General features: G+C 38.9%; 1 protein-coding gene across 1 annotated transcript; it reads left to right on the forward strand.

The window, feature by feature from the left end:
• The first annotated feature begins 1,646 nt into the window (after positions 1-1,646).
• LOC142504288 (uncharacterized) lies at positions 1,647-4,263 on the forward strand. The gene is made up of 3 exons (XM_075617173.1): positions 1,647-1,961; positions 2,027-2,291; positions 2,405-4,263. Exons 1-3 carry the CDS (start codon positions 1,647-1,649, stop codon positions 4,261-4,263), a joined length of 2,439 nt encoding a protein of 812 aa, XP_075473288.1.
• The last annotated feature ends 17,346 nt before the right edge of the window (positions 4,264-21,609 follow it).

Genomic DNA, 21,609 nt, shown 5'->3' on the forward strand with positions numbered 1-21,609 from the left:
ATAGTTAAATCTTAGTACTTAAATAATAATCTCTGTGGGATTGATACATGGACTTATCGTCCATTTACTATAACTTGACCTAGTCCGCTTGCTAGATTTATTTCTAACCTAAATCATCGGTCAAGTTTTTGGCGCCGTTGCCGGGGACTATATGTTTAATAATAGGATAAATTATTATTTCAGACTAGGCATTTATTCTTAGTTCTTATTTTTAATTTAAAAATTTTTATTTTTAATTAACTTTGTTACAGATTTTTACACCCTTTAGGAGCTTGAATTTCACATTTGAATTTTGATTGCATGAGTCTAGCTCATGTTATATGAGCCATGCTCAAGGCTTCAAAAATCTAGTGCCGCTCGATCTAGAGATTGAAAGCACTCTCCGCCGCATCCGTAGAGCTCGAAAGAACAACAACTTGGCTCTTGAGTTCGAATCTGAAGAGGAATCTGAAATATACCTTAAACCAGAATTTGAAAATATGGCCGGAGAAGAGGATAATCGTACTTTATTTGAGCTTCATCGACCATCGTTTGGAGGTTATGGCTCTAGTATTGTCCGCCCTACAATTCAAACAAATACATTCAAACTTAAGCCGGCCATCATTCAAATGATTCAATTCAAGTCAAATTCGGAGGATCACCCTCTGAATATCCCAATGAACATCTGGAGAATTTTCTGTCGGTATGTGATACAATCAAGTGCAAGGGGTGAGTAATGATGCCATTCGACTCAGAATATTCCCATTCTCCCTGCAAGGAGAAGCTATGGAGTGGCTTCGAGACCTTCCAGCTGGTTCCATCACTACATGGGATGGATTAGTCGAGGTCTTCATGCACAGGTATTTCCCCCCAACTAAGATTACACAATTTCGAAATGAAATCACATCGTTTAGACAGAGAGATGGGGAATCATTGAATTCAGCATGGGCAAGGTTTAAGAATATGTTGAGAATGTGCCCGAGACATGGTTTCTCGATAGGCCAGCAGGTTGAGACGTTCTACTACGGAGTGGATCCATCTGTGAGATCTATGCTTGATGCATCAGCGAATGGTAGCTTAAACAGGAAAACACCAACCGCAGCGCTTGAAATCATATCTAATATGGCAGAAAGCAATGTAGACTGGCAAGACAACATAAGGGAGAAGAAGGTCGGATTCCTTGAGATGGATGCTTTCACAGCAATCACAGCAAAGCTTGATGGATTGACACATAAGATGGCACAGTTACAAACAAATAGATCAATACCAGTCAAGCCGGTAAATCAAATTCAAGGAAACAATGAGATAGTTGGTAGATCATCTAGTGACATGCAATTCATGCCAGATATTTCTTGTGAGATAATACAGTGCTTTGGAGGGGACTCAGTGAACTATGTGGGAAACCAAGGTCGGCAACAATATAATCCATACAGTTTGTCATATAACCCAGGCTGGAGGAATCATCCGAATTTTGGGTGGAGGCAATCGGAAAATACTGTTGAGCAACAATATTTCAATCCTCCACTACATCCTACTCAACAAAAGCTTCCTCAGCAACCACCTAAACCTCCGCAGGGTACTGGACCGTCTATGCCACCCGGTTTCAAGCCACAAGATAGCAACTCAAATCTTGAGGATATGCTCGCCAAGTACATAGCCGGGAATGAATGATATGGCAAAATCATGATGCCATGATGCAAAGGGTAGAGACTCAACTAGGAAAGTTGGCGACGCAATTGGCTACACGAGCTCCGGGTTCACTACCTAGTGACACGGAAAAGAATCCGAAGGGTGTCAATGCAGTCACGGTGACATCTCCCATAAAGCAAGAAGTAGTTGATGTTGAAGGAGATGTGAAAGAAAAAAGGTCATCCAATCGAAGGTCTGAGGACGCAAAGGAGAAAGTTAAGTCTCTAAATTCGAACTCCACTATTGATATTAATTCACTCCCGTTTCCCCAAAGACCAAAGCAACATGCAAATGTATATTCAATTTTCAAAATTCCTGGAAATTTTCAAAAAGATGTATAATAATATCCTGTTTGCAGAGGCTTTATCTCAAATGGCCTCCTATGCAAAATTTCTTAAAGAAATTCTGTCAAACAAGAGGAAATTGGTGGATTTTGATGACAATGAAGCTTTCGGAGGAATATTCTGGAATTTTACAAAATAAGTTGCCTCCAAAAGCTAAGGACCCAGATATCTTCTCTATTCCTTGTAGCATAGGAACTTCATTTTTTGGTAAAGATTTATGTGACCTAGGTGCAAGCATTAACTTGATGACATACTCATGCTTTGAGAAGCTGAAAATAGGTGAAGTGAAACCAACTACAATTTCTCTACAACTAACTGATAGTTAAATTAAATATCTAAGGGAGTTGTCGAGGATGTGTTAGTAAAAGTTGACAAGTTTATTTTTCCAATAGACTTTGTTGTGTTGGATATGGAAGAGGAACGTGAGATTCCTCTTATTTTGGGTAGACCATTTTTAGCCACTGGAAAACCTCTTATAGATTTACACAAAGGTGAGTTGGTGTTGAGATTTAATGATAAGAGTGTGATATTTAATGTTTTCCAATCTATCAAATATCCCAATGATGTTTCAAATTGTTCTATAATTGATGCCATTAATGAGTTTTTTGAGTGTGATATGCAGCAATTAATTTGTCAGGAACCTTTGGAGATTTTTTTGACTCATTTATGTCCAGGAGAGTTCGAGAATAAAGAGATTGAGGAATACATGCACTATTTGGAAGCAGACAGACCGATTTCAAAACCGGTAAACTCTAGGATTGGGGAGCTTAGGCATGTCCCAAGAACTTTAAAGTCATCCGTTGAAGAAGCCCCAATCCTAGAGATGAAACCTCTTCCTTCGCACTTGAAATATCTATTTTTGCTTGATAAGGATAAATTGCCAGTGATAGTTTCCTCTAATTTGACAGGGACGGAAGAAGAGAAGCTGGTACGAGTTCTGAGGGATAATATCAAAGCCATAGGTTGGAGCATTGCAGACATCAAGGGGATCAGTTCCTCCATGTGCATGCACAAAATTCTGATGGAGGCCAACCACAAGACATCTACCCAACCTCAAAGGCGTCTAATCCCAGCTATTCAAGAGGTGGTCAAGAAAGAGGTGATAAAGCTACTGGATGCAGGTATTATTTACTCGATTTCTGATAGTAGGTGGGTAAGTCCAGTAAAAGTTGTTCCGAAAAAGGATGGGATCACTATCGTAAAAAATGAGAACAATGAGTTAATTCCTACCAGAACTGTTACAGGGTGGCGTGTTTGCATTGATTATAGAAAACTTAATGATGCCACCCCTAAAGACCATTTTCCCTTCCCTTTTATTGATCAAATGTTGGAAAGGTTAGCTGGACATCCTTTCTACTGTTTCCTGGATGGTTATTCGGGTTATATGCAAATTCCCATCGACCCTGAAGATCAGGAGAAAACAACGTTTACCTGTCCTTACGGGACATTTGCATATAAACGATTGCCATTAGGTCTATGTAATGCACCAGCAACTTTTCAACGATGTATGATGGAAATTTTTCATGACATGATTGAGGATTTTATTGAAATATTCATAGATGATTTTTTTGTCTTTGGCTCTTCATTTGATACTTGTTTGATTAACCTGTCTAAAGTCTTGGAGAGATGTGAGCAGTCAAATTTGGTTTTAAACTGGGAAAAATGCCATTTCATGGTGAGAGAGGGAATTGTGTTGGGGCACAAAATTTCAGAAACAGGGATTGAAGTTGATAAGGCAAATATTGAAGTAATTGAGAAACTCCCAGCCCCAACAAACATAAAAGGAGTGCATAGTTTTCTAGGACATGCAGGGTTCTATAGACGCTTTATAAAAGATTTTTCTTGCATTGCTAAGCCACTAACCAATTTGCTGATAAAAGATGTGCGCTTTGATTTTTCTGATGAGTGTGTGCAGGTCTTTCAGGTTTTAAAAGAGAAACTGATCACCGCACCTGTGATGATTGCGCCTGATTGGGGGTCACCATTTGAGGTGATGTGTGATGCAAGCGACACAACTCTAGGGGCAGTGTTGGGGAAAAAGAGGGAGAAATGCATCCATGTCATCTACTCTGCTAGCATGACACTGTCAGCTGCCCAACTGAACTATGCCACTACAGAGAAGGATCTTCTTGCTGTGGTTTTTGCTCTGGATAAATTTAGATCATATTTGAAAGGGAGCAAAGTTGTAGTGCACACTGACCATTCCGTCTTGAAATACTTGATGGCCAAAAAGGATGCAAACCAAGGCTAATTTGCTGGATTCTTCTGTTGCAGGAATTTGACTTGGAAATAATCGATAGGAAGGGGACATAGAACCAAGTTGCAGATCATCTCTCGCGTTTGGAGAATCCAATTCAAGGTAATGAAATTATTCGCGATGATTTACCGGATGAAGAACTTTTTGAGGTCAACAGTTTATCGTGGTACGCCGATTTAATTAATTATTTATCCATAAGTTCATTCCTCCCCATTTTACTTTTCAGCAAAAGAAGAAGTTTTTCTCATATTTGAAATATTATTTGTGGGAGGATCCTGATTTGTTTAGAATATGTGCAGACATTATAATCCGTAGATGTGTTCCCCAGGAAGAGGTAAGTAAAATTTTGTTTCATTGTCATGATGGTCTGACCAGAGGCCATTTTGGGGCAACTAGAACTGCGTCAAAAGTCCTCCAGTCTTGTTTTATTGACATACTCTGTTTAAGGATGCGCATGAATATGTTACAAAATGTCCAAATTGTCAGCGCATGGGTAATATCTCTAGGAGACATGAATTGCCTCTCAATAATATTTTTGTGTGTGAGATATTTGATGTTTGGGGTAAAGATTTCATGGGTCCGTTCCCAGTTTATTTTGGGAACAAGTATATTTTGTTGGCTGCAGATTATGTGTATAAATGGGTGGAGGCACTTGCATGCAAAACTAATTATTCTAGGATTGTCGTTCAATTTCTCATGAAAAATATTTTCTCACGTTTTGGCACACCTATAGCTATTATTAGCGATGGGGGTACTCATTTTTGCAATCGTCAATTTGAAAATCTGTCGCTAAGTATGGGGTCCGACATAAGGTGGCCACACCTTATCATCCTCAAACTAGTGGCCAAGTCGAGGTATCGAACATAGAACTTAAAGGCATTTTTGAGAAGACTGTCGGTGCTACAAGGAAGGAATGGTCTAGAAAACTCGATGATGCACTTTGGGCTTACCGCACTGCTTTTAAAACTCCCATTGGCATGTCTCCTTTTAGATTATTGTATGGGAAGTCGTGTCACCTGCCCGTAGAACTTGAACATAGGGCTTATTGGGCTACTAAATTCTTGAATTTTGATGTTAAAGCCACAGGTGACGAGATAGTGCTGCAAATGAATGAATTGGATGAGTTTAGGTTGGATGCTTATGAGAACGCAGAGTTTTACAAGGTGAAAACCAAACGTTGGCATGATCAAAACATCGTCCATCGAGAATTTGTGATGGGACAACTGGTACTATTATACAATTCTCGACGTGAAGTTGATGTCAGGTAAGTTTCGTTTACGGTGGTCAGGACCATACACCATCACGCAAGTTTTCCCTTACAGGACAGTAGAGATCACTAGTGAAGCAACTAGGAGTATTCAAGGTTAATGGACATAGGCTGAAGATTTATCATGGTGGTACTATGCCCGATGATCCGACCACCGTGGATCTGCAGGATTCAAATTGAATAAAGGGAATACAGTCGGGCTAGAGACTATAAATTTAGCGCTTGCTCGGAGGCAACCCAGTGTTTAGTTATATTTTTCTTTCATCTTTTAATTTAGTTTTCTTTCTCCTTATTTTATGCATATCTCGTGAGCTAATCTCAGTGAATGGTGGTGCAGGTAGTTTATTCACTAGCGGTGAGATTTCTCAAGTGTGTGGGATTTTATTAGGACCAGCGGACTGAGAACGTCAAATAGGCCAGGGAAGACTCGGTACAATTCTTGCATCTTGTGTGCTTGATCGAGTTTCAATTTTGATGTGTAGATTTATAGATTTGTACATTCCTGGCTTCACAACATTTTTTTGGTTCGTAGTGCGTGTAGGGTATTGTTAAAAAAAAGTGTTGACTCGGACCCACAAACAGACCCCTAAGTGGGGTCCGTGTTCATGAATAACAACCTACCGTTTTCCAGAGTCTACACGGACCCCTACTCGGACCCTTAGACGGGGTCCGTGTCCACCACTTTCAGATTGCCCTCTTTCGCAACTACACACGGACCCCTACACGGGGTCCATGCCTTCTATTTTTGACTGTTTTCAGAATAAAACATCAGACATCCGCCCCAAACACCAAAATCAATAAATATCTAAAATCGATTTCACCGCCGCCTCCTACCGCTCCGTACCCTCGTCCACCATCCTGCTGCCTCCCATCACCGGCCGCCATCCACCACTCTGCAATAACCCCTCATTTTATTTCCGGTAAGCGTGGCTATACTTTGATTCCCCTATCCGATTATCGCATTGGTGACTTTGTGCCAACCGTTTGATTATTTCCAGTTATTTCGGTTATTGGTTGGGTGTTGGACTTTGATTCTTCACGGGTTTAATTATTACCACTTTAAGTGTTGTTTTCAGGATAAATTGTTGTTGGACCCTATTGTCCGTCGATTGATTCACATTGGCCGTTGGTTTATTATCGTTGCGTTAGGATAGGCTTGTTAGGTGGTTCGATCTGCTTGTGATTATTTGTTGGGTTGTTGTGATTGGTTTGTTGGGGTGTTTGGATATATTTGCTTGAGTCGCAATGCCTCCTCCCAAACAGACTAGTAAGCAGCGCACGGGGCGATGCCTCCTCCTCTTCTAGTTCCGCCAGGCTGGCGTTTGATGCCTTTAAGTTCACCAGCCGAGAAAATTTTGAGTGGTACTCGACGCTTAATGAGAACTCCGTGATTGTTGAACGTCCCATTCATCCACGGGATCACGAGGTGCCACTCAGGGCATAATTTGATAAATTTGGTTGGGGGACCTCTTCTGGACATCGTCGGCTCCTATTACCACAATTTGGTCTGGCAGTTCTACGTGAATTTTGAGGAAAAAGACAAGACCTGGATGCAACATATACGTACTTACGTCAAAGGGGTCAGTATTTAATTAATCCGCGGATCTCTGGCCACTATATTGAATGTCCCAAATGACGGGCCTCCGGTGGTTTTCAATCAGTTGGATCTTTTTCTATCGGTCATCACTTTTGGGATCCCTCAGGCGCGGAACCGTCTACAGTATTTCCTATCCCAAACCGGTTCCCGCACCAGCGTCCTTCCGACGTCCCTCCCGATGCTTGATCGCCTTATCTGTTACTTCACGGGAGCGAACATCATTCCGAGGAAGGCCGGGAACAATGAGGTCCGCCATATGGATCTTTATATCATAGACAAGATGTTGAATGGATTGGGGGCCATTCCTGCAGAGACTATTATTTAAGTACTAAGATTGATATTTGGACATATCGTCCATTTACTATAACTTGACCTAGTCCACTTGCTAGATTTATTCCCAACCAAAATCGTCGGTCAAGTTTTTGTAAATGGACGATAAGTCCGAGTATCGATCCCACAGAGACTATTATTTAAGTACTAAGATTGAACTATTCAATTTAATCTAGGCAAACGATAACAAGTGATTTGATGATGATAATTTAAACTAATTAAATTAAACTAATTTATGCTAAATTAATGACTAAGATCGAATTTTTCGAACATGTTGGAACTTGGAGATTTTCAAATTCAGCAAAATGACCGAGAACACACAACGGTACCAAACTTGGATTATTGTCACGCACTAGAATTATTTAACCAAAGATTATTCTATGTCACGATGAAATTATCTAATTTAACTATAAATCTATTTCTAGAATTTATAATCCTATTTTCATTTAACAGTCCAATTATTTCTAATTGAATTTAATTAAACAAAAATACATTTATCAATGAATGAATCACAGCTGTCGCCTAAAATCACACATTGAAACCGAATATTATTTCTAGTCGGTTTAACCGTATGTTGATTAATATTTTTGAAGCTAAATTCAATCTATTCTCTTTTGAGTCAAGATCGAAAAACAAAAATGAAAATAATTGGTCAAATTAAAAGTATGAAAATTACGTAAACATTAATCAATAACATAAAATTGATTCATATATCAAATCATCCAATGAATTAACAAAATCAATAGTTTTTCCCTATCGTGGTCCCGATCACAAGAAAAACTACTCCATAAATTCAAAACTAGAAGAAAATCTAATATTCGAATTCATTAATAAAAATAAGAAAATAAGAGAGGAGAAAATCAAAGCGATGGTGCGCGAATCTTGCGTGTGAAGTGCGGTTTTCTCTCTTTTCTCCCAGGCCATCGCCGTCTTCAAAAGTTCAAAAGTCCTCTCCAAATCTTAGGTTTTTCCTTTTATATTTTACTTCCAAAAATCCCCCCACCTTGTTATTTTTTAGTCAAAATTAATATCCTCCCAAAATCTCCAAAAAATCTTCGCCAAATTCGAATATGATATGAAGGGCACGGACCCCGTATAGACATCAGGGTAAGGGTCCGTGTATATTCTGTAAAATTTTGTCCTGGAAACACTGGACATGGACCCCGTGTATGGATCCGGATAGGGTCCGTGTAGGCACTGTAATTCTCATTCTCGGAGGGTAATTGACACGGACCCCGGGTACAGGTCCGGAACGGAGTCCATGTATGCTATGTAATTACGGGGTCCGTGTAGGGGTCTGTGTTAATTCTTTCACTATTTCTGGGTGTTTCTGACATGGCATTGCGAAGCTTGACTTTATTTCCTGTTCGTTGGCTTTCATCATCTTTTGGTCAAACCTGCAAATAGCAATAATAAAACAAATTAAGCGCAAAACTCGGAATAAAACCACCAGATAAGCACGAATACGACAAAATAAAGTCCCTAAAACGCTATATATTTCTTGCTTATCATTGTTCAATTGACCAACGGTTGAAAATTTATCAAGAAAAATCGACCCACTGATGAGGAGATAGTCTCCATCAAAAGAGAGACTGGGGTAGAATTTGTGAAACAAAAGAAGAAGGTTTCAACTCCCAAAGAAACCAAGAGGAAGCTGGTCCTAAAATCCAGCTCCGATGACGAATCCAGGGACGAAATTCCTATTTGCCAGGTCTTCAAGAAGAAACGGCCTGACAAGCCCAAACCAACAAATATCAAGATGATTAAGCATCTTCCTGCACCATTGGCTCCTCCTCCAATGCCTAAAATTACCACCTCAAAGCTCAAAGGTATTCAGATTGCTGAATCGAACATTCAATCTTCCCTCTCTGGAGTTCCGATTCTCCATCCAACAGACAAGGGAAAGAACATTCTAATTGAAGAACCATCAAAGACCAACTCAATTCATACCGCCATTGTTCTAACCAACGAACGAGTCAATGAGATCGTTCAGAAGAAAATGGAGATGTTTGATCCATGGGTACAATTTCGAATGACCACAACATTTGACTCGTTAATTCAAACTGGTAAGATCAAAGCTGCTGTCAAACTTGAACGGTCCATCTTAGAATGGACAAAAACATCCGACATTCCAACCGATCTAGGCCATCGCGATTTTCTAGAAATCCAGATGAAAAACAATGTTCTCCGAGCGCTAATTCAATAAAGACGAAACAACTTCGTTCTTACTTGCCCCACTGCAATAGATGACTCGACTGTCATCTCCCAGCTTGAAATGGATGCCCTCTCACTATCGATAATTGTTGCTCAAATGAGGCAGGATCTTAAATTTTTCAAAGCCCAACCCATAGATCGGACTCACCCATTGTTAGGATCGGTTGATAGGTAGAAAAGTGTTTAGAAGAGGGGGGATTGAATGAACACTCACGATTTTTATAACCTTTTAGAATAAAGTATCAGTTTTGTGATAAACTGAAATTTAAGAATCTTGTCAGTCGATGACAATCAGTTTAACTGATTATAGTTGCGGAAGTAAACTAACTGAAAGATAGAATAAATTACTGAAGTAATAACACGAAGATTTATGGATGTTTGGAAATTGATTAACTACTACGTCACCCCTTCTATCACAAGGATAGGATATGCACTAAAAGACTTTGATCAATACAAAATTTGTACAAACCCACTTCAGTTTGGACTTAACACTGCCAAAACTGAAACTCATAATTAACAACAATTTTCACAGTTCTTCGATTGGACTTAGCACAACTGATCTAGCTTAGATCAAATAAATAATACAATGGTTTGTGCTAGTAAGCTCGAAAATTAGCCTCAAATGCTACGAATAATTCTGATAAGTGTGAGCTTTTTGAATCTCAAATGAGAGTAATAAATTTAGCAGGGTAACAGCAAGCTTGAGAGAATAGATGAATCGTATTGATAAGAGTTGTTTCTCAACTGCTCTTCTCGCCTATTTATAGGCTTTCTTCCAACGGTAACATTAAATATAATTTGAATCTTTATATCCGTTGATTGCCACGTCAATATAAATATGACATTCTTACACTGTAGACTCTGAAATGCGTCATTCCACTATGAGTCACATTCTGCTTTGTACTATAGTCGGTTGAATGTCTTTTTTAACTGATGACGTGTACAGCTGAAGGATCAGCTGATAAGCAATCGCTGGTAAGCTCATAACTGAATATATCAACTGATCAGTTTCCAACTAATCAGTCAGTTGTCTTCGGAAGTCCAGTTTTGATCAACTGATCAGTTTCCAGTTGATCAGTCAGTTGTAATTTCAGTTTAGCTGGCTTCAGCTGCCTTCGATAATCTGTGCAATAATCTTCAGTTAGGCAACTGTCAGTTCGTGATCAGTTAATTCAATATATTTAATCTTTTAGTTTGTCAAACCATCAAATTAAGTTTCCAACAATTTTCTCCTTTTTGGTGTTTGACAAAACTTGTAAGATATGAACTGATCAACTTAACTAAAGATAAACTTCGATTTCATTGTAGATAAAATAACTCTATGATGTACAGATTCGTACAAAGAATAAAAAATCGGGAACTAATCTAAGTACAGATTTGTACAAAGAATAAAGAATAAAGAATCTCCAGATCTTCAATCATTAACTGAAGTCAGTCAGTTGATCTTCATATCTTCTTTTTCCCTTTGTCTTCTTCTGTCTCTCGAATAATTTCCCCCTTTTTGTCAAGCACATCCACTTTCTTTGTTAATATACAGACATCTGCTGCAATATCTGATACGGCATTTATCACAATATTCTGCAACGTATCAATTCTTTTAGTGACTGTACTCTCCAGAAAGTCAAAACGTCTGCCGACTAAAGCTTGAGTTTGGAAGTGGGATTCAGTCGACAGTCTGTCTTTCTTTATTTCTTCCATCTGGAGGTGTAGAGAAGTCATAGTCTGACTGAGTAGATTCAGTCTGTCCGTAGTAAACTCATTGGTCGAGTTAAGCTTCAAAGTGTGTGCGAGCTGAGTAGACTGTACTGCAGAAATAGCATTCATCATACTGACTAGGTTCGACTGAACGGTTTGAATTTCTTCAAATAGGGCATCAATATCTGAAATTCTGGGAGACATGGCTCCGGAAGTTTCTGGAATCTGTTCCCTTTCTTGTTGAGTATATACAACCATCGTACCATCAGTTGGTTCTGTTACATGCCCAGCTATTTCTGAAATATCTTCAGTTGTAGGGTCCTGGGGAGGAGACGAGACAGTTAGAGGAGCAGAAGTATTAGAAGTTTCTTCGGTTGGCTCAATAATTGGTTCTTCAGTTGGTTTTATAACTGGCTCTTCAGCTGGCATTTCTTCAGTTGGGACTGAATGCAGCTGAGCCTCTTCAGTCAGTTGAGAGACTGCCTATTCAGTTTGTTCAAAAACTGCTTTTTCAGTCACGGCTGGTGACTGAACTGGTTCTCTAGTTTGTTCAAAAATAGGCTCCTCGGCCGGTTCTACAAAATTGACAGCTTGAAGAGCTTGTTCTTCAGTCACAACCACATCTTCGACTAATCTTGAATTGTCCAGCTGAATATCCGAGGTTACTGATTTGTTGACCTCATCGAGATTGGCTAGAGATAATTCAGCTTCAGAATATGGCGTTGGATCAGTAGTAGATGATTGAGGTGCTGAAGATGATGATGGTTGAACAACTGATGTGGAGGGTTCAGTTGCCTGTAGAGTAGCTTCAGCAGCTGAGATTTTGGGTGGCTCTTGAACTGACTGTTCAGCTGGCTCTTCTGCACTTGATAATTCTTCTAAAGCCGCTGGAATGATCAGTTCTTGATCCATTTCCCAATTTTTGTTTTGCATCTGCAAACAGAGAAGATCCGAGTCAAGTTGATTATGAACAGCTGTATCATTGAATGCTGTTGGACTTGTAGGATCAAAATTCTGTCGCAACTCAGCAACTGTCTTTTGAAGCTTCTTGGCTCTCAACTGATCGAAGAAATAACTCTTGCGTTCCAGAGCCTGAACAATTGTGGAAGCTTTGACTACTCTTAGAACAACAGCCTCCAGATCAATATACTTCTTCATTTTAGACTTCGACTGAAGTTGTTTAGCAAAGACCTCAGTTCTGAATTTCACCAATTCATTGTAGGTCTTGAGTTTGTTTGCTGCAAATTCATTGATCTCTTGCCAGATGAGATCAATGTGCGTTTGAATCGAATTAGTTGGTCTGGGTTCTTCTTGCATCTTCCCTTTGCCCTTAGAGTCAGTTAGGACATAGGGAATGCTCAACCCTGTTGTTGTTGCGTCAATCTTCTCTCTGATCACTATTCCCTTAGGTCTGGGAGGAGGTAGGGAAGAGTAGCCAGAAATAGTGATCAATGGAGCCTTAACTCCAGCAAGCTTCTTCTTGTCACCAGATTCGGTGACCTTCTTCTTCGATAGAATAGCAGATAGAGGCAACTGATCCTCAGTTAAGGGTTCAGTTGGGACTACTTTCAAAGGAACAGCCTCTGAGCTCATGACTGCAACAATCTTTCAGTTTGGATGGTCCCAACTGCAGCGACCGGCTTTGTCTTCAAGGTCCTTGGCTTTTTGACGACCTTGGGAGATGGAGTCCTCTCAGAATCAGTTTCACTGACAATCAGTTTGCGCTTGATTGTCTTCTTCTGAGTCTCCTTCCGAGCCTTCTTGACTGACATGGGAGCTCTTTCCATCCCAATCTCCTTCTTTATTTCAATAAAATTCTCAGGAGTCATGTCAATTTTTGCTTGGGAGGCTGGACATTCTTGGCATTGAAAATCTTCAGTTTTGATGATTTCTCATAATCATCAGTTATCACCCCTTTCACTTTCAACACATGGCTGAGCTGCACAGCAAAACCTTTTGACTGCTTGGAAGATTGGAACATGTTTCTCAGGATGTTGAATATGATGTTTTTCCAGTTCATCTTCTGGCCAGCCATGATAGCAGTCATGGCCTGAAACTTCTCCAAAGTCCGTGCAGCAAAGGATCCATCCTTTGCCAAAAGTCGCTTCGCTACAATATCAGTCAGCAGTTGTACCTCTTGCATCAGTTCCTTCTTTGGATCGGAAACCTTGATTTTCCGACCATCAGCAGAAAGGGTAGTTTGCATCTCCTCAATATCGGATGCCTTCACTTCAGAAAGGTTGATTAGCCAATCAGCAGGCAGTTGGAAGAGGTTGCAAAAGAACTCCTCCTCAATGATCAACAACTGACCATTTACAGTAGAAGCTATGCTGCCGTCTTGTGTAACATAGCCGCTGGAGTAGATATCCTGAATCTCTTTGGTGTAAATTTCTTGAGAAAATAATCCCAAGAATGGTTTCAAACTAGCTGCTTCCAATTTCAGAAAGACATTTTTGACTTCTACGTCTTTCACAGTGAAGATAGAGTCAAAATCAATCACCATAGCGTTCATCACATGAGCAGGAATTTGGTTGGCCATTTGAGTAGCTTGAAATCTGCGAAACAAATTTGCTTGAGTAGAATTTTGCTCTGGATGCTTGAATGTGCGTGTAAAAGAAAAACTGAAATGAAGCGGAGTATTGTACATATGTAAGTGAATGTTCAAATTATTGGACACGTGTCAGTCTGGGAAATTTTGAACTAAAAACGTGTGTTCGTGTGATAGAAATGTGTATAGAGTATGAATGGATTATGTGGGTCCACGTTTCAAAATACTATTTATTGAAAGACAGCATTTAATGCTTAGACAAACAGTCACTTCATTTAATATATAATATTATTCGATTTAAAAGTTAACATAAAGGAGAAGATCAGTTAGGTCATTAGCTGAATGACCAGTTGAGAACTTAGTCAATTCAGTTGAGGACCAACTGACTATTGTCTTCTCAGTTAACTTTTCAAATCGACATTCCCTCTTAATAAATGCATATAATTAAAAGTAAGAGTAAGAGAAACTCAGTCTGTATGAGTCAAAAGACGGTTCAATTGACTTGAGTCTCTTCATCTTCTTCAATATTAAGTGAGACCTGTCTATAAGTAAGATTAAAACAATGTTAGATAATAACAATTCAATATGTCGAGTGTGTCTTGTTTGTCCAGTGAGTCTGGTTCAGTCATTTCAGATTCTTGTAGCAGCAATCATCACATTTTGACACAAAGGGCAAGAGAACTGGAATATGTGAAGAAGACATCGAAGAGTCCTTCTGGTTGAAGGTGATGTCTTCTTGGATTAAAGTCCACGAACTTCAGTCTATTCGGAGACAAGGTCCAGTTCCCACTACTCAACAAAGAGCTGTAGCCAGAAAGTATTTCAGGCATTTTAACGTCCGACACGTTTCACAGCTTTTCACTGCTATAGTTCTGTGGCATGTGATGCTGTGGAAAGAATGGCATCAGCTTGAGAAGGCCTTTAATTTTGAATTTGTCAGAGAATTCCATAGCTAAGAACTTGTAAATTGGTTAAATGATTGGCAAGAATCTATAGGAAGGCAACTGAGTAATGTTGTATGGATTCGATTTCATGCTTAATAAAATCCTGTTTTGTATCATTGTTGTCTCTTTACTTTCTGCAAGTACTGCACTTACATCAGTTGATAAATAATTAACCAACTGAATACAATAACCGATTAATTAATAACTAACATTAAATGACAGACAGTAAACGAACTGAATATCATAACTGATAAATGACTAACTGACTTCAGTTGACAAACAGTTAAAGAACTGAACCTGAGAACTGATGAGTGACTTAACTGAAATCAGTTGATAAGCATTTAAATAATGAATGACAAACTGAATGAACTACAACTGACAAAACAACAATAAAACTGATTAAGATAAATCAATTAAACCAAGTATATTGCGAAAGTGAGAAAACTTAGTCTCATCCAATGGTTTGGTGAAGATGTCAGCAGCTTGTTGTTCAGTTGACACATATTCTAGTCTGATGGCTTTCTTCAGAGCATGATCTCTGATGAAGTGATGTCTGACATCAATATGATTGGTCCTTGAGTGAAGAACTGGATTATAAGTTATTGCAATCGTGCTCGTATTGTCATAAAATATGGGAGATTCTTTAGCATCAACTCCATAATCTTTCAGTTGTTGCTGAATCCATAGCAGTTGGGAACAGCAACTTCCAGCAGCAAGTTATTCTGCTTCAGTTGTGGAAGTGGCTATGGATGTTTGCTTTTTGCTGAACCAAGAGATCAGTCTGTCTCCTAGAAACTTACATGATCCACCGGTGCTTTTGCGATCTAGCTTACATCCTGCATAATCTGCATCTGAATATCCAACTAAATTGAAAGAAGAGTCTTTAGCGTACCATAATCCCACATTTTGAGTGCCTTTTAAATATTTTAAAATTCTTTTGGCAAATGTAAAATGCGATTGCTTAGGATTTGCTTGAAATCTAGCACACATGCAAACAACAAACACAATATCAGGACGACTAGCAGTTAGGTACAATAATGGACCTATTAAACCTCTGTAGAGTGACGTCTCAACTAATATTCCCCCTTGATCATTGTCCAGTTTAACTGATGAACTCATGGGAGTGCTTGCAGCTGAACATGTTTCCATGCCAAATTTCTTGAGCAATTCCTTCGTGTATTTAGTCTGACTGATAAAGATACTAGTTTCCAGTTGTTTCACTTGCAGACCAAGGAAAAATGTCAGTTCACCCATCATGTTCATCTCAAATTTGTCCTGGAGTTTGTTCAACATACACTTCTTCTTGCAACTGACCAATCAGAAATGCACTTTTTACATCCATTTGAGAGACCTTGAAGTTCTTGAATGATGAATAGGCAAGGAACATTCTGATTGCTTCCAGCCTTGCAACTGGTGCATACGTTTCATCATATTCAATTCCTTCTTCCTGCCTATATCCTTGCGCTATCAATATTGCTTTGTTACGTGCAACTGAACCATCTTCGTTCAGTTTATTTCTGAATACCCATTTTGTACCTATAATTGTTTTACAAACTGGTCTTGGAACTAAGTCCCAGACATTGTTATGGGTAAACTGATTTAGCTCCTCTTGTATTGCATTTAAACAGCTAGGATCAGCAAGAGCCTCATCAGTTTTCTTTGGTTCCAGTTGTGAGACAAAAGCAGAATGAATAAAAAAATTAAGCATTTGATTTCTTGTTCTTACCGGGTTAGATGGATTACATATCACCAATTCTGGTGATGTGATTTCTTCCATCTGAGCTCATTATATGTTGCTTCCATATCAGCAACTGCTTCTGTTGGCAACTGAATGTTTTCAGTTTCAGTTGGAGCTGTTTCAGTTGGTAATTGAATATCATCTGTTTGCTTCACCAACTGATTATCAGGAGCAGGTTCCTATTCAACTGATTGATCTAAAATTTCTGGTTCAGGTGTCTGAAGGATATTTCTATTGATATGATTTTCTTCTTCATTTTCATTCTCCAAACTGATCTCTGTAAATCGACCAACTAGCTCAACTGGATCAGTTGGCTTATCAGTTAGTACAATTTCATCAAAAACAACATGGATAGATTCTTCAACATTTAAAGAATTTTTATTAAAAACTCTATATGCTTTGCTAACTGAAGAATATCCAATAAATATTCTCTCTACAGATTTAGCATCAAAGGTTTTTAAATTATTTTTACCATTATCAAGGATAAAACATCTGCAGCCAAATATCTTGAAATAAGAAACCACATTTTTTCTTCCATTCCAGATCTCATATGGTGTTTTCACATGATTCTTGTTAATCATTGATCTGTTCTGAGTGTAACACGCAGTGTTTACTGCTTTAGCCCAAAAATTTTGAGAAATACCAGAATCAGCAAGTATTGTTCTAGCAGCTTTTTTGAGGGTCTGATTTCTTCTCTCAACTACACCATTTTGCTGAGGTGTTCTAGCTGCTGAGAGCTCATGCTTGACTCCAGTATTTTCTAGAAAAGTTGAAAGATTTTGATTGATGAATTCAGTCCCTCTGTCAGATCTTATTCGATCAATCCCAACTGATTTTTAATTTAAAAGTCTTTTGAAGAGCTTAATCAGTTGTGCTGCAGTTTGGTCTTTTGATTTGAGAAAAATTACCCAAGTAAATCTTGAAAGTCATCCACAACTACTAGAGTGTATTTCATTCCCTCTAAACTCATGACTGGTATTGGACCAAAAAGATCTATGTGCAACAGTTCTAAGCATCGGGAAGATGATTTACAACCTCGATTTTTGAATGAAGATCTTATTTGTTTTCCAAACTGACATGCTGAACAGATTTTATCTTTTGAAAAATCTATTTTGGGCAAACCAGTTACAAGATCGTGATTACTCAGATAGGAAATATATTTAAAGTTTAAGTGGTTCAATCTCTTATGCCACAACCAGTTTTTAGATGATTTGGAAGCAATAAAACAAACTGGTGCATAAGGTTGTTCAGTCCAACTAACTTTGTAAGTATTACCACAACGATTTTCAGTTAGTACAACCTCATCAGTTGAGTCTCTAACTAAACACATGTGTCTGTCAAACTGAACTGAAAAATTATTGTCGCATAACTGACTGATGCTAATCAAGTTATATTTCAAATTCTCCACTAGCAAAATATCTTTAATTGTAAAGTTACCATAGATAAGCTTACCCTTACCCACAGTTTTACCTTTGGATTTGTCTCCAAAACTGATGTTTGGTCCAGTATACTTGATCAGTTCAGATAGCAAGTTTGCATCTCCTGTCATATGTCGCAAACAACCACTGTCTAGATACCAAGTTCATTCTTTTGTCGTACATGTTACCTGTTCACTTGATGAATCCAGTTCAGCATCATCTGCCATCAAGCACTTGACTTCCTCTTCATCATCACTTGAGCTGCTTGGGCTTTCTGGTTCTGACTCATCACTTTCAGTTTCAGCGCACTTTGATTTGCTCTCTTCAGCCAAGAGCACTTCATGTTTTTTTGGATGATCTCTTGTCATCCTTAGTCCTTCTCCTGTGCTCATAGGGCTTCTTTGCTTTTTCAGTTGATCATCGACTGTCCTTCTTTGGCTTAGGACAGTCTGCTATAAAATGACCTGATTTGCCACAGTTGTAGCAAACATAGGATTCTTCTTTGGATTGGTTCTTCTGGTATTGCTTTTGGAAGTTTCCTTTATTCTTCCTCGTAAACCTTCCAAATTTTTTGATAAACAATGACATAGCATCATTGCTAAGTTGATCAGCAGATCTGTCAGTTGAACTAGTTGGTTCCTGTCTGACAGCAGTTCAAGCCATTGTGATAGCTGGTGTAGAAGGTTCCCCTTCCCTGGTCTGTAGTTAAAATTCATATGCTTTTAGATCAGCAAATAGATCATGTAGTTCAACTTTGTTGAGATCTTTTGATACGAATCCTCGTACAAATGAGAAGCAAACACGATTAATTAGAATCGCGCACTCAGTTCAATAACGAACAAGGATCGATTATGTTGTCCCGATCTTTTGAAACAAGTAACGATTTGTGATATTCGATGTTTGTGGTGTCTAGAGATAGGACATGATTATCATCATTGTCTAAATGAGGATGTGAAGGTAGTGGATTCCACTTCCAACCTTGAAGCCAAACATGTGGATGATTTGAATATTGAGGTTGATACTCCAATTGTGTCTCATGCGAGTATTGAGTGTTGTGGTGTGGAAGGTGAGTTGTTAGATGATGTGCAAGTTGTTTCTTTCACTCAACTGTCTACGAATGTAATATGTATTGGTGAATCTGTGAGAACCCGGATTTTTCGAAGCAATGCACCTCAAAAAGCTTGGAAAGAAGCCGAGGCAATGCAAAACCTTGAGAATTGAGGGTACGTTGCTCGGAAGAGGAAACCCTCAGCTCACAAGCTAAAACCCTCAGCTCAAGGAAGCACCAAGATTCTTGGAAAAGAAACCCTCAGCTCAAAAGCTAAAACCCTCAGCTCAAGGAAGTTCATTCATTCTCGGGGAGAAAACCCCTAGCTAATGAGCTCGATTTTTCAACTCAAAGAAGCTCAACCATGCTTGTCCTAAAAAAGCCAAAAAGAGAGCTAAAGGAGGAGCTAAAGGTTTGGACAAACTTAGCATGCAAGAAATGACCATTGAGATAACCAATGAAAGAGGTAAGGGAGGAGCTAAGAGGCTAGAACACATTTAAGGTGCAGGAAATGACCTTTGATGCTTGATATACCTTGACCATCATTATGAGCACAATTACTCCTTTTCTTGGACTCCAAGTGGTCGACCAAATGGGGTAGGGAAAGGCCATTTTGGCATCTATAAATAGGACATTAAGGTTGATAGAAAAACACACTCAAAAAGCCTTAAAATTCGGCTCCCTCTCCCCCACCATAAAACCTCTCGGCCAATTCAACAAGAAGGAAGTGCTGCTCGTGCGGTCCAAGTGCTAAATACCGGTGTCAATGTGCTGCTGAAATAAATACGTCATCTGTAAAAGTTCCGTCGAAGTGTTGTCAAATTTTCGAGAGACAAGTTCGGGCCAAAAGTTTGCAATTTCGAACCTACCTTCAAAATTACTGTAAGTGGGCTTTTGTTATATATTCGTTTGTATTTTTAAACTTGAATATATATTATGACATGCATGAGTGTGTGTCTCCGTTTTCGAAAATATGAAGTCTGTCCGTTTAAAAATTCGATCGATTATATGCTTAGTCTGTTATTCGAAATTCTTTGGTTCCGCTGAATCCGTCTGAAACTCTGATATCTGAAAACTCTGATACGTTCTGTCTGGTAAACTCTGAATCTGTGTTGCACTGTTACGATTCGAATTTGAAATGGGACGAGAATTGTAATTCTGTCTGGCCCCCATTGGTGGGTATAAAACCATGTTCTGTTCTGGCCCCCATTGCTGGGTATAAAACCATGTTCTGTCTGGCCCCCATCGGTGGGTATAAAACCGTGTTCTGGCCTCACCCCTTAGAGGACTAACATATTGGGGACAATTTGACCATGGAAATTAGATGAGTAACAGTGTTCTGTCTATACCGATATGTTCTGTTCTGTCTGTTCCGATCTGTTCTGTTCTGAATTGTTCTGATCTGTTTCTGAACTGCTCTGAATCGTCCGATAACATTTGTCTCATATTTGTTTCGTTTCTGTTATGATGAGTTAAAAGTAATAAGATTTGAAAGTTTGTTAAAGAAATGTTTTAAAAATTAAGTTCTATATGTATCTTTGAAATCGATCGACCCCCACTTGCTGAGTGTTTCCCAAAACACTCACCCCTTACAAATTTCAGATAAAAATGAAGAGCAAATGAATGAGGAGGAACAAGAAGCCTTCTGGGGATGGTAGTCGATGAGCAAGATACAAGAAATCAAGACTTTATTTTCCTTTTGTCTAGTTTTCGCATTTACAACTCTGGTGTAATTTTCATTTCATTGTCGTTGTAAAGACAATATTTTATTTATGAAAAAGACTGATTTGATTTGATACGAGGCTTTATTGTTTTCTATTTAAATGTTAAACAATGCCGGATGTCACCGATGCTTCGGACTCGGGGCGTGACATTTAAGTGGTATCAGAACCGCCAGGTTCATAATCCCGCTGGGATTTTGACAGACAAAATCTGAAGAAGTCAAATTTTGGCAAAAGCCTAGTACATTCTGAAACAAACTCTCATTTTTCCCAAATTCTTTGAGAAATTTGAAATCTATTTCCTTCAATCGGTCTGCAAACTCTTAGTATCGAAAATTTTCCACGACAACTTTGTGCCTTTCTATTCTTTATTCGATTCTGAAATTTTACCTCAACGGATGCCTTCGTGCTCGTGCTCAATCCGTCCTTCGCAAGCGTCAACATACCATTGAAACCCAAACATGAGAGATTGCAACCCTAAAGGATCAACTCGCTATAGAAAAACAAGAGAACAAGAACTCGTAAAGATCAAGAACCTACTTCAAACTGATATACTACGTCTCACCTATCGCCTTGATAGATCAAAGAGCCAGCTCGCCCTAACACTACGTAACCCATCTCACGTGATACGACCCCTAATCGAAAGTTTATAGTAAAGATTGAAACTGAGAAGGATCTTGCTAACCGCTCTCTTTATCAACATGAAGACCTTTTTAGCAAGCAAGAACGTTACATCTCCAAGCTTCATGGTGATATGGATAGAATGCAAGAACAACATAACTATATGCACCTTGTCATGGAAAACATGGAAGAAGAAGAA

This window comes from Primulina tabacum, chromosome 9, assembly GCF_025594145.1.
Source record: "Primulina tabacum isolate GXHZ01 chromosome 9, ASM2559414v2, whole genome shotgun sequence".
NCBI classification, from domain to species: domain Eukaryota; kingdom Viridiplantae; phylum Streptophyta; class Magnoliopsida; order Lamiales; family Gesneriaceae; genus Primulina; species Primulina tabacum.

Bases quoted from the DNA above. Each gene is read 5' to 3' on its own strand.
- LOC142504288 (XM_075617173.1), top strand. From the start codon at position 1,647: ATGATATGGCAAAATCATGATGCCATGATGCAAAGGGTAGAGACTCAA. The intron at 1,962-2,026 runs GTATATTCAATT...TCCTGTTTGCAG, and splicing joins GACCAAAGCAACATGCAAAT to AGGCTTTATCTCAAATGGCC. The intron at 2,292-2,404 runs GTGAAGTGAAAC...TTTTTCCAATAG, and splicing joins CTTTGAGAAGCTGAAAATAG to ACTTTGTTGTGTTGGATATG.